General features: G+C 44.0%; 1 protein-coding gene across 5 annotated transcripts in view; it reads right to left on the reverse strand.

The window, feature by feature from the left end:
• Positions 1 to 12779, reverse strand: part of MAST2 (microtubule associated serine/threonine kinase 2) — a 162574-nt gene that overhangs the window by 15776 nt on the left and 134019 nt on the right. For all 5 annotated transcript variants that reach the window (XM_015421982.1, XM_015421981.1, XM_015421980.1 and 2 more), the window contains 2 exons: positions 4985 to 5139; positions 3883 to 4184 (listed from right to left, as the gene is read on the reverse strand). In XM_015421982.1, the coding sequence (XP_015277468.1) occupies positions 3883 to 4184; positions 4985 to 5139 (457 nt within the window). The remainder of the gene's footprint in view (positions 1 to 3882; positions 4185 to 4984; positions 5140 to 12779) is intronic.

Genomic DNA, 12779 nt, shown 5'->3' on the forward strand with positions numbered 1-12779 from the left:
GGTTTAAACTTTAAACCCCTTCTCTCTTCGCTTCCCCCCCCCCCAGGGAAGGGGAGGGGAGGCTTTTGAAGATGCCTTCCCCCCCTTTTGCTTCCCCTTCTGACATCACTTCCAGTGATGTCAGGGGGCATTGCATATACTAATGAGCTATTATGCTAATAGTCTAGTGGCTCATTAGCATACCGTATGCTAATGAGCTCCTGCAGCTCTTTTTCTACAAAAAGACCCCTGGGTGTGACCCCCCATCTGTCATAGGCCTCTGAAGATCTGTGCAAGACTGGGCCTAGTGAGGCCTAAGAGACCTGCCTGGGAGTGGGCAGCAGACAGCCTACAATCCCCACAAGGCTTTCTGCCGGCGGTAACCAATTGGGGTCAAGGAATTCTCTGAGGAGATTGTTTATATACTTGGTGGTCAGTTAAACTGTGTTCTTTTCCTCTCTGCGGTTTTTGCCTCTCACAGAGCTAAGCTGAGGAGACTGGTCTGGGAGAAAGATCCCTCATTGGGGACAGTGAGTACAGGCAGAAGCCTGGCATAAGAGCGCTGTAGGGCTTGAGTAGTAACAGTTAAGGAGTATTAGGTAGCTGCGTTAGCTTTGTGTTTCTTTTGGGCTTTCAACACTGTTATGTATTTTAAAGTCCCTTGTCTTGCCTTGTTTTTCCCCTGCCCAGTACTGCAATAATAAACCGTTTTTGTTTAATTGTTTCTCTGCCTGATGACATTGAGGCCTTCCTTCAGAACTCTGAAAAGGTCTGCATGGACTACAAGGTTCCCGAAGAACGGTATATGGAAAAGTTGAGACCACAGCTGTGTGGAGTCCTGGCTTCAGTATCTGGCCAGATGGGAGGTGAAGAGAGGACCAATTATAAGCTCTTCAAACAAAGAGTGTGTGAGAGAGTGGGGTTCACCAAAGAATGGGCCCGAAAGCGCTTTAGGGAGATCAGGCTGGAAGGTAAAGAGCCCTACACACAGCTGATGTATAGGCTGGGAAGAGCCTATGATTTATGGGTAGAGGTTGCTGAAGCCAAGACCATGGATGATATCAAGGCCCTGATGTGCATCGACAGGTTCCTAAGTCTTCTTCCAGAGCATATTAGGCGCCCCCTTGTCCCTCCACTCTCCAGGAAGCAGGACAGTGGGCCAAGCAACTGGCTGAAGCCTTGGGAGGGCAGAGGTACAGCACCCCTTATGACTGAAGTAAGAGGGAGTCTCTTAAGTCCCCACCTCACTCCGGAAAGCCATCAGAGGTGAACGGAGAGCCGCCACAACAACCGTGGAATGTTCCCTCCAATACCGGGGTGAAGTCACCACATGAAGAGAGGAGAGTGCCCCGGTGTTTTGCGTGCAACCAACTAGGTCATATCCAGAAGCAGCGCCATAACGACGGAGCCAGCGTGCACCACCTGATGTTGGAAACCAACCAAGCTGTTCCTCCTGTATTCAATCCGGAGTATATTCCCCAGTGCCACTGGAAAAAGGTCCGGGTGGATGGCCAAGAAGTAGCAGCCTGGCGAGATACTGGGTCCCTCCTAACTACAGTGCATCGCTCGCTAATTGATCTCAAGTCCCTCCTCCCAGGAGAAGGTAGGTGGGTAAGGTGTCTGAACGAAGTAGAAGGGATTGTGCTCCCTGTAGCCCAGTTACCGATCAGCTGCAAAGGCTGGAGTGGGTCGTGGAAGGTAGCTGTGCACAATTATACCCCGGTAGCCATGTTTGTGGGGGAAGATTTAGAAGAGCATATGACTACGGAACCCAGAGTCTATGAACCTGAGCTGGCAGAAAAGGAGGCCAATCCAGAGGAGGATGTCTACCAGCAGTTCTTAAAGGACTTTGAAGGTGTCACTGAGGAACCCAGCCAGCAAACCTATGTCTACAAAGGGGTGTTAACCCATCGTCGGTCTGAAAAGCAGCAGCAAGGTGAGCACACCCCAGCAACTTCTCCAGACCCTGTTGTAGAGCCGACGGTGGTAGAGTCTCCTCCAGTGATTCCGTCTGCGTTTCAGAAGGATCAAGAGGAAGACGCCAGCCTGGAAGAAGTCCGTATCAACTTTGATTCCATGTTCCCATCTGATTTGGGTGACGTGCCACTCAACTATGCTGCTCAAACCAGTGAACAACAGCATCAGCAACCATCACTAGAACATAACACTACTGAGAAAAGTGAATATATGGCAGTTTTAAAGCCTTTTGAAAGTAGTTCCACTGTTGGAACAGAAAAGCCAAGAGTTGTGAAGCAGCCTGAAAAGAAAGTGGTGAACAGTAGACTGACTTGGGTAAATGACCATCAGAGTGGAGAAAAAGAGAGCTCGTTGTTCCTGAAGACTGAGTTTGCAGTGCCAGTACAAAGTTCCATTAGCGGTAATCACAAAAGTCAACCTGACACCAGCAGGAGAAGGAAATTTGATGAAGAATCTCTGGAGCACTTTAGTAGCATGTCAGATCTAGTGGATCCTACCACTGTGACAAAAACATTCAAACCAGAAACAGGCAATGATCTTTCTATGTATGAAGCTTTGAGAAATGCCATTTATTCTGAAGTAGCTACACTGATGTCTCAAAATGAATCTCGCCCTCAGTTTCTAATTGAGCTTCTTCAGGAACTTCAGATGCTAAATTCAGACTATTTGAGACAGAGCACTGAAGGCACTACAGGATATAGTAGCCAGGCGTACATCTGAAGGCAGCACAAAAGTAGAATGTCCAAAACCTCTGAACTCAACGGCGTGTTTAAGATCCAATTCAGAACTTACTCCCAGCAAAAGCCTTGCTACTACTGATGATGGGACATTTGAAAAGAGCTTTGACCCAGGAGGGCCTCCAATGAATTAACTTGACGGTGTCTTCTCTTTAATGTTGATCAGAATACTGTTTACTGTGTCCATGACTTTGTCTCTCCATCTAGCAGATAGGTACACCTCTGATCAGAGAAAAGGTACAGAAGGTTAGGAGAGAGGCTGGCCAGTGCTGTTAGAGTCTATCTGCTCTTAGGCACGTAGAGCCATACCCTGTCCTCTAGCTACCCTGCTATGCCAGTTTGAACTGGGGATCTGCCTTCAAACCCTGGTTTCTGATTTTCCTGGTCCTGTTGCCTGGGTCTCTTGAGACCTCAAAGGTTTCTAAGCCTGAAAGAGACTGTCCAGAAGTTCAGGCCCAATCTTTTCAATGACTTACTATCCACTGGTTTGGTTTTTTGAGAGCCATTGAAGGTTCACAAGTCTGTGAGCGTCCTATCTTTCGACTGTCCTGGTGTGTTCTGAAAGGTAATTATGGAACTGCTTTGGCTTTTCGATAATTAGGGAACTACACATTCACTAGCAACGACCTGAAGGATATTGGAGCAGTAGGTTAGCTGCAATGCAAAATGGCTTTGGCTACTATACATTATGGTTTTGCTCCTTTTCTGCTCCTTTTATCTGCTTTTTGTTTTCTCACATTATTTGTTGTAGCTCTGTATATCTTTCTTGGTACTTCTATACCCTTGTCTTTTACTATTAATCCCTACTAGCAATAGCCAATACCCATCAGGGTCACCTAACCATAAATGTTAGGCTTTCTTAGAAATGTCAACTGGATTAAGGAATATGCATGAGCTGAATTTTATCAAAGTATGCCATATTTAAATATTATATCAATGCATGACATGGGTCTCAAAGAGTACAGACATATGATCTGTTCAAGACCTTTGAGGCAGAAGAACAGTAAGATAAGGAGAAGAACATGCATTTCTGGAGGGCATCATAGGAAAATGGATTCTTATTTCCCCACCTGACATAGGGAAACTGGAAAGAAATAGCCCAATAAAAGTTAATATACCAACAAATCTTAACTACATTAAGTTATCTGAATATGGCACAGATGATATTTCCCTCTCCAGCAACATGTACCTGTCAGTGTTGAACTGCTCACATTACTGACAGTAGAAGAAGGTGTTTTAAGTTCACCATCATCATCCAGTTGGAGTTCTCGCTCTACAGGCTGTTCTGGAATTGGCAGAGGAAGTCCTTCTCGTGGCTGTGCCATAGGCAGTGGTATCCCATCCAACTGTTTCTTTTTTCCCTCCTCCTCAGCTGAAATGGCAAATCGTGGCATATCGAGAAGCACAGAACAACGCCGACGGACAGTCAGTGGTGGGCTGGAGTCACTCTCTGTATGAGACGATTCAGATACTGACAAGTGTTTACGTAATCTGAAGAAAAAGAATGGAACACATTGCACCAATAAACAATTATTTTTCCGTTCATATAACATGTGAAAGATTTGTACTGGTGATAACTGTTGAAAAAATTATTTCCCCTTTCTATTCCATTAAACTGTTAATGTCTTTAAGCATTCTTAAGTTGTTTTATTTTTGCTTTAATACAAAAGAAGGGCGACTATTTCTTGGTGTTCACTGAGCAGGCAATCCTGCACACTTTTACACTGCTTAAATTCCATAGACTTCAATGGAATTACAGGAGTGCACACCTCACATGGTAACTAAACCAAACCATCAATTCCAATATTCAGATTTTTATTAAGAAGAATCCTTGTATTCTGCATAGTCAAACAACAATTGAGTTTTTAGATACAAGACTCTAAACATTTCTCTCTCTACTCTCCCCCCTTTCATTTTTATATTCACAGGAGGAGAAGCTCTGGAATATCACTTTAGACCTGTCTCTTAAAAGAGAAGATGGTTTTCCCACAGCAGCTGAATTCACAAGGAGGAGGAGGAGGAGAAGAGTTGGATTTATACCCCGCCTTCACTCGGAGTCTCAGAGTGACTTACAATCGCCTTCCCTTCCTCTCCCCACAACAGATACCCTGTGAGGTAGGTGGGGCTGAGAGAGCTCTGAGAGAACTGTGATTGACCCAGGGTCACTCAGCTGGGTGCATGTGGAGGAGTGGGGAATCAAACTCGGTTCTCCAGATTAAAGTCCGCCACTCTTATCCACTATGCCGCTCTTAACCACTACACCTTTTCTTTAGCAAAAATGCTGAGCTCACATTTCAGGCGACCCGATTACCCAGCTGCGGTCTCGACTCTTCAGGCTACCAAGGCTATCCAGTCTATCATCTTTTTCCTCACTCAAGCTGCGTTTGGTGGGAGGTGGTGTTTTCCTCTCTTCATGGATGGAAAGACGTTCCATGCTACTATACACCTGTAGGTATAATCCAACTTCATATCAGCATATGGAAGATAATTCTGATAGCTTTAAATCACAAAGTACTGCTCTCAGAATGGAATGTTTAAATAGAACAGTTAATTTACTATTGCAGGCAATAATAGAACATGGTGCCAACAACTTGTCCAGGTGGTGATGGAAACTGTGTGTGCCCAGGTCAACACTTTGCTGCATTTAAAACATGTCATGCTGATGTTGCTGTAACAGCTTTTTTAGTAGTACAATAGCAATAGATTTTGGAAAACAATGATTCACCAATTTAATGCTAGGAATGGGTCAGTTTCTGTAACATTTTCAACCACAGAAGATAATCTATTTCTAAAACTGCTATAGCACAAACTCAACCCTAGAGAGTTTTTTCTAAAGAGAAATTCTACTCCCTCCTAATTTGCTTAGTCAATCATGCTTCAACAGCTGTTTTACAATTACGGTACATTTCAAATAATTCAATGGTTACAGGGAAGAAAAAAGGAATCCATGTTTATGAAACTGAACTAGACTGTGAACCTAATTTGCATAAGGGTGATGAAAACAACATTATTAAAAATTCACAACATCAACAGGATAGCTATTAATAAATTATCTGGCTGAATTGTCAGGCAAGGTTTTCAAAATAATGACCCTTTCATGCCACTCACATTATACAAATACTGTACTATTTTCCAGAGCTCAAAATATAGACATGTCTGCATTAGCTCAATTTAGCACACCACCAGAAATAGTGCAAGTAGCTGATTAAATCTGTAAAGTGCCCCCATGACTGTTTATTTTGGATGAGCATCCCATTTCCAAATATTTAACATTCCTACAATGCACCTTGCTTTTATTTCAACAAATATCTTGTGATGTCCCAACGCACTACACTCCAGTGCTTCATTATCAAGCCTTTTCTCCTATGAAAATGATCTGCATATATTCACCCACTTGGCTAAGACACTAATATCTGGGGAGGGGGGGGGCTGTCAAAAGAAGAAGAAGAGATTGGATTTATACCCTGCCTTCACTACCCAGAGGACTCTCAAACCAGCTTGCAATCTCCTTTCTCTTCCCCTCCCCACAACAGGCCCCCTGTGAGCTAGGTGGGGCTGAGAGAGCTCTTTTGAGAACTGCTTGTGAGAGAACAACTCTGAAAGAACTTGTAACTGACCCAAGGTCACAGCAGCAGCTGCATGTGGAGGAGTGGGGAATCAAATCCGGTTCTCCCAGATTAGAGTCCACACTCCTAACCACTACACCAAACTGGTTGTAAACAAACTGGCTATAAACATTTTACATAGGAGAAAGATACAGAGATTATTTACTGAGATAAACAGATATGAAAAACACTTGAATAAATGGTGTTGGTTCAGTTATCCCCTACAAACATATAACTATTTCTCTTTGATTGATAAATCTTGTAAACTGTACAGATGGCAAGTCAAAAAAAGGCTGGTGATTTCTGTTCAAATCCCCACTTAACCCATAAAGCTCACAGGAGGATATAGGGCCAGTTACCATCTATTAGTCAAGCCTTCCTTACAGATCTGTTAGGAGGAAAATATAGAGAGGAGGGGAATATTGGGGAGGGTGGGGTATAAATCTCAATAAATAAATAAATAAATAAAATAAATAGTGCCTTGAGCTTTTTGAAGAAACTGCAATAAACGAAACTAATAAACAAACAAACAACATAATCTATAGTAGAGGGGAGAAATAAGACAACAAATTTATTTATTTATTTATTTACATTATTTATAGCATGTCTTTTTCAATGGGACTCAAGATGAATACACATAGTGAGTCAGTGCAATCAACAAAATGAGACACTAAGTAACCAGTGCATTAGGATTCTAGAAGTCTGGCAACAAGGAGAAAGAACTGAAGCATATTAACATGAAACATTAAGTGGTACAAATATTACATAATAGCATCCTACTTACAATAAACTAAACACAGCAGTACAGACCACAGTCCCTAATCCCAAACCCCAACAGCAGGGAGAAGAGCAGATCACTAGTAGGAAAGGTGCGGGGATACAGAGGCACCCAATACCTAAGCTTCTGTGCTCAAAGCCCAGAGTCCACTGCACCCTAATCCCAAACCCCTGCAGCAGAGAGCAGATCACAAGCAAACAAAAAGCAAAGCAATGAATCAGCTCTGCTAGCTCCACGCCTGTCTCACTTCACCAGCCAACACAGGAGGAAGAGAGAGGACAGTTCACTCACAAAGAGCCAGTTTGGTGTAGTAGTTAAGGGCGGTGGACTCTAATCTGGAGGCACATGCATATAAAAACCAGCCAAGGGAGGATATTAGGTGCGGACACAACAAGTCATTCTACCACTGACTCTATGACCACAGAACCTGCCTTACTCGTGTGACCCTTGGGCCAGCTTCTGACTAAAGCTTTTGGCTCTGCTTGACTCCTGCTTCTGAGTAACCCTTGGACTGCTTGACTATGCCTCTCAGACACCTCCTTGGTAATAGCCCTCCTGGCTCTGAAGTCATGGACCGGACTCTTGACTTGGCTTCCATCGCTCTGACTCTGACTGCCTTCCAGGAACCCATCCTCAGCTCTGCCTGGCCCATGACAACAACAGGAAAAAATGGTGATCTCACTCTCTCCTCCCACCAATGCTCCCTCTAAGCTGTGCAGTTTTGTCAGCAACAATTCTTCTTTGTGAGCTACTGACATTAAAGCTGTGAGTGAGCAATTTGGCCACTGCAGGGGTGGAAACTAGTCAGAGGGTCAAAAATACTGATTTTACTGACCAAAATTCCAAAAAACCTGACCAAATACTGACAAAAAACTGACAAATTACTGAATATTTTAATGTCAGCCTACTGATAAGCTAGTGTTTTAAATGTAAAACTAGGACTTCATTAAAAACTATTATTATCTGGCCTCTACCGTCCCCATAGCCAGCCCCATAGTTAGATGTGACCCAGATAAAAGGACACCTTTCTATTGAATTTTTTTATGAATAGAGGACAATGTTTTCATTATTGTACAAAATTTAAGGCAAAAAAGGTTCCCTTTTAAAAATAATCATATACTGCAGATAATAAAACAGCAAAAACATATTAAAAACCAAACATAAAGTAATAGTTATGACAACAAAACATAATTACTATAAGGTGAGACTTGTCTTTGCTTTTACTTTATCTTTGGTTTTATGATGAAAAAAGAACCGGCCAGCAGCCTGCCATCCCTGGTGGAGGCCGTGTCAGGCTGGGCATTGGAACACCCTAGACTGATTGTCCTGCGTGATTTCAATGTCCATGCGGATGATGTGGCCTCCACTCAGGGGATGGACCTAGTGTCATCCGTGGTGGCACTGGGACTCTCCCAAAATGTAATGACTCCCACTCACCGGGCCAGACACACACTCGATCTGATCCTCGCAGCAGGGGTCAAGTGGACCGGGTCGCTGCCTCAGCAGTGCCATGGTCAGACCATCATGCCCTGAAGGCCCATCTGAATGTTTCACCCTGTTTGGGCAGCGAGCAGATTGCAGCTTGCCCATGGAGCCAAATGGACCTTATGTGGCTTCAAATGGCCCTGCGGGATCCGATGCCCCCCTGGCAGCTTCTTAGATGAGCTTGTAGAGGATTGGCACAACTGACTCTCAGCAGACATCAATGAGATCGCTCCCCGATGCCCTCTGCGCCCTCACTCTTGGCTTGCTCCTTCGTTTACCCAGGAGTTGCAGCTGATGAAGCAAAGGCTAAGATGAGATCCTATGAGATGGTACTCAAAGCCGCTGAGAGTACTATGCGGCCACGACTGCATCTGTGAGCTCATGCCCAGCTCAATTATTTAGAATAATTTGGTCTATGACTGTTCTGCCACAAGGCAGACCAAATGTTAGGGAACTGGACACTGGCTATGATGCCTTTGCGAGTTACTTTGCAGATAAAGTCCTGTCGCTCTGCCGTGACCTCCCCACCACAGTTGAGACAGTAAGTGAACTTGAGGCTCCATGCACGTCTTCTAGTCAGGTTATGGATTATTTCAGTCCGCTCAGCCTGGAGGAAGCTGACAAACTGGTCTTAACTGTACGCCCTACCATGTGCTGCCTTGACCCGTCCCCATCATGGCTAATTAAAGCTGGCCATGATGGGTTTTGAGATGCCCTAAGGGAGATTAACAACAAGCCCCGCTCGGAGGGACAGTTCTCTAGGTCACTCAAGGAAGCTGTGGTTCGTCCCCTCCTGAAAAAGCCATCTCTGGATCTGGCCGAATTTGCTAATTACCGGCCAGTCTCCAATTTGCCTATTTGGGCAAAAATAATTGAGAGGGCTGTGGCAATTCAGCTACCGAGCTTTTTGGATGACACTTCCATTCTAGATCCTTTCCAGTCCGGTTTCCGCCGAGGCCATGGGACGGAGATGGGACTGGTCGCCCTCTCAGATGACCTTTGGAGGCATCTGGATCGAGGCGGATTGGCAGTGATGTTGCTTTTGGACCTGTTGACAGCGTTCAACACGGTCGACTATCAGGTACTGATCCACCACCTCGCTGACTCTGGAGTCCAGGGACGTGCCTTGCAATGACTGGCTTCTTTCCTTCAGGGTCAGGGACAAAGGGTGGTGCTAGGGGAGCAGCTATCCCAAAGGCACCCACTGATTTGTGGAGTGCCCCAAGGGGCACTGCTGTCCCCAATTTTATTTAACATCTATATGTGCCCCCTTGCCCAGATTGCCTGAAGGCATGGGCTGGGATGTCATCAGTATGCGGATGACACCCAGCTCTATCTGTTGTTGGGCAGCCAGTCTGACTCTACACCGGAAGATCTGGACTGGCCATTGCAAGCCATGGCTGGTTGGCTCAGACTGAGCCAAATGAAATTGAATCCGACGAAGACAGAAGTCCTTTGCCTGAGCAGGGGTGGCCCAAGGGTACGGATCCTACTTCTGAACTTCGATGGGGCCATTGGTGCCAGCGCCAGAGGTTAGGAGCTTGGGAGTGCTCCTGGATGCCTCACTAATAATGGAGGCCCAGGTAGCACTCACTGCCAAATCAGCCTTTTACCACCTCTGGCTGAATAGGCAGTTGGTTCCCTTCCTTGAATGCAAGGACTTGGCGACAGTGATCCATGCGATGGTCACCTTGAGATTGGACTACTGTAATGCTCTCTACATGGGGCTGCCCTTGACCCAAATCCAGAAGCTACAGCTAGTGTGAAATGTTGCAGCCAGGCTTCTGATGGGCCTTCCTATGCAGGAGCACATCCAGCCTGTGCTGAAAGCACTGCACTGGCTGCTGATAGCATACCAAATTCACTTCAAGGTGCTGGTACTTACCTTTAAAGCCGTTTATGGTCAGGGGCCCACATATATGTATGTTTTATATGTTTTAATGTGGTTTTAATTGTATTGAATTTTATATTGTTGGACTGTATTTATATTGTTGGAACCTGCCCTGAGCCTGTCAAGGGGAGGGCGGGATATAAATCCAAATAAACATAAACAAACAAACATACCTGAGGGAACACCTTTCCCCACACATTCCCCAGAGAGCACTGCGCTCAGGGTCACAAAATCGATGGGCCTTCCGAGGTCCTAAAGATGCCAGGCTGGCCACAACCAGGACCAGGGCCTTCTCAGTGGTGGCATGAGCTCCCAGAAGAGATCGAGCCCTCAGGACCTTTTACAGTTCTGCAGGGCCTGCAAGATGGAGCTCTTCCACCAAGCCTTTGACTAAGGAGCCACACCAAATAACATGAAATAACTGAGAAGTGACAGTGCCCTGGTCCTTGGCTTTCCACCAACAGCCTGTGCTGTTGCCTAAATATAGAGACTAAAACGAGCCAACCACCAATATAGATCATCTGATTACAACACTAGTATTGGTTCCACCTTCTGTAAGCATTGTTATAAGTACCTGATCACTTACTAGCACTTTATGATAATGTAGAGTGCTTTCTCAACTCCTTCTAGCATGAGCTGTGCCATGTTGAAGCCCACAATATCCATCATCTCTACTTTCATTGTCTCATGTTTTAAGAGGTTAATTATGTTTCTATACTTTGTGGAAGATTTCACCAAATCACTTTTACTCTTAGGAACAAAGTCCTTAAAGTACTTCATAACTAAACTGAAAACAATCTGTCTTCTCACTGGGAAGTCATCATGTTTCCCCAAAAATGCAGTAATGAAACCGGAAAAACACAAACTGCATTCACAAAAATCAAAGAAATACTGACTTTACTGACAATTTTTTTAAAAAAACTGACAAATTACTGATCAAGATGAAAAAACTGACTTTTACAGATTTTAGTGACCATTTTCCACCCCTGCCACTGTATAAATTAGTTTTCGCTGGAGCCATCCTTCCTGAGCTAAGACAAAAATGTGTGAACCAGAGGCTAAAAAACTGAGCTAGCTCACACTAACTCACCTTAGAGGGAACACTGCCTCCCACTCCACTACAGACTGGTACATGCAGAGAAGTCTCTGAACCTGGTGAATAAACTTTCCCAGGATTGAAAATAGCTCCTGGGGGAGGAGGTGGGAAGATCCCAAACCATCAGTGCTTTCCACTAGCAGTTTGCAGGATCCTAATGACATATGGCTGTGCAAGCTATGATATTCAGAGTATGTGTAACCTCTTTAAAAATATGTTTTGCCCCTCTCCAGTGGAAGCTTTTTCTCAACCAGCTTTGACCTCAAAACAAGCAGTTATTAGATACGCAGAATTGTTAGATGATGAAAATAATTTAAAATCTCAGGAAGAATTAAAGAAAAATGAAATAAGCTTAGATTGGTGGACTAGAGTGCAAATTGAATCTAGATACAGTAAGGATAAACAGACAGATGGATTTTGTTTAGAACAATGTGCGTTTGAAAAACTATTATGTACTTCAAGAGAGAAACTTATTAAGAAAATGTAGGGTATGTTGATGCAATTGAAAATGCAGGACGAAATAGTTAAAGAATGTATGGTTAGATGCAGGGCTCTTTTTGTAGAAAAAGCCCAGCAGAAACTCATTATTATAATAGGCCACACCCAACAGCAGAAACTCATTAGCATATTAGGCCACACCCTGACAGCACAGCTCATTAGAGCATTAGGCCGCACCCCCATGTTACCAGAAGTGTGGTTATCCAGCCACACCCACCTTTTACTTCTTATTCTTTTTTTTTTTTTTTGGTAAACAAATTTTATTTTCTCAGGAATACAACATATAAAACATTTCATTCTATCAATTGTCTACCCCATTCCCAGTTCCTCCCCTCCCTCCAATGGCTTCCCACAATGCTTCCACCCCTGCTCCAAATTACTTCATTTCATCAACAATATCAGTTTTTCATCATTACAATCTAAAGATAACATCGTTTGACTTAATATTGATCTAAACATATTAAGTTTTGTTTCACATCCCAGTTCTTTTCCAGATAAATTTTAAAATCATTCCATTCTCCAAAAAACTCATCGTCTTCTTTGTTATTCAGTTTTTTTGTAATCTTATCCATTTGTGCCATGAACAGAACTTTTTGTATCCATTCTTCAACCTCTGGTACCTTTTCCGTCTTCCAAAACTGAGCATAAATCATTCTCGCTGTCACTATCAGGTACCAGAGTAAAGTTTTTTTAGTCGTATTTACTTCTTCCATTTTGAGTCCCAAAAGCAGAA

This window comes from Gekko japonicus, unplaced genomic scaffold (assembly GCF_001447785.1).
Source record: "Gekko japonicus isolate JY-2015 unplaced genomic scaffold, Gekko_japonicus_V1.1 scaffold75, whole genome shotgun sequence".
NCBI lineage: Eukaryota > Metazoa > Chordata > Lepidosauria > Squamata > Gekkonidae > Gekko > Gekko japonicus.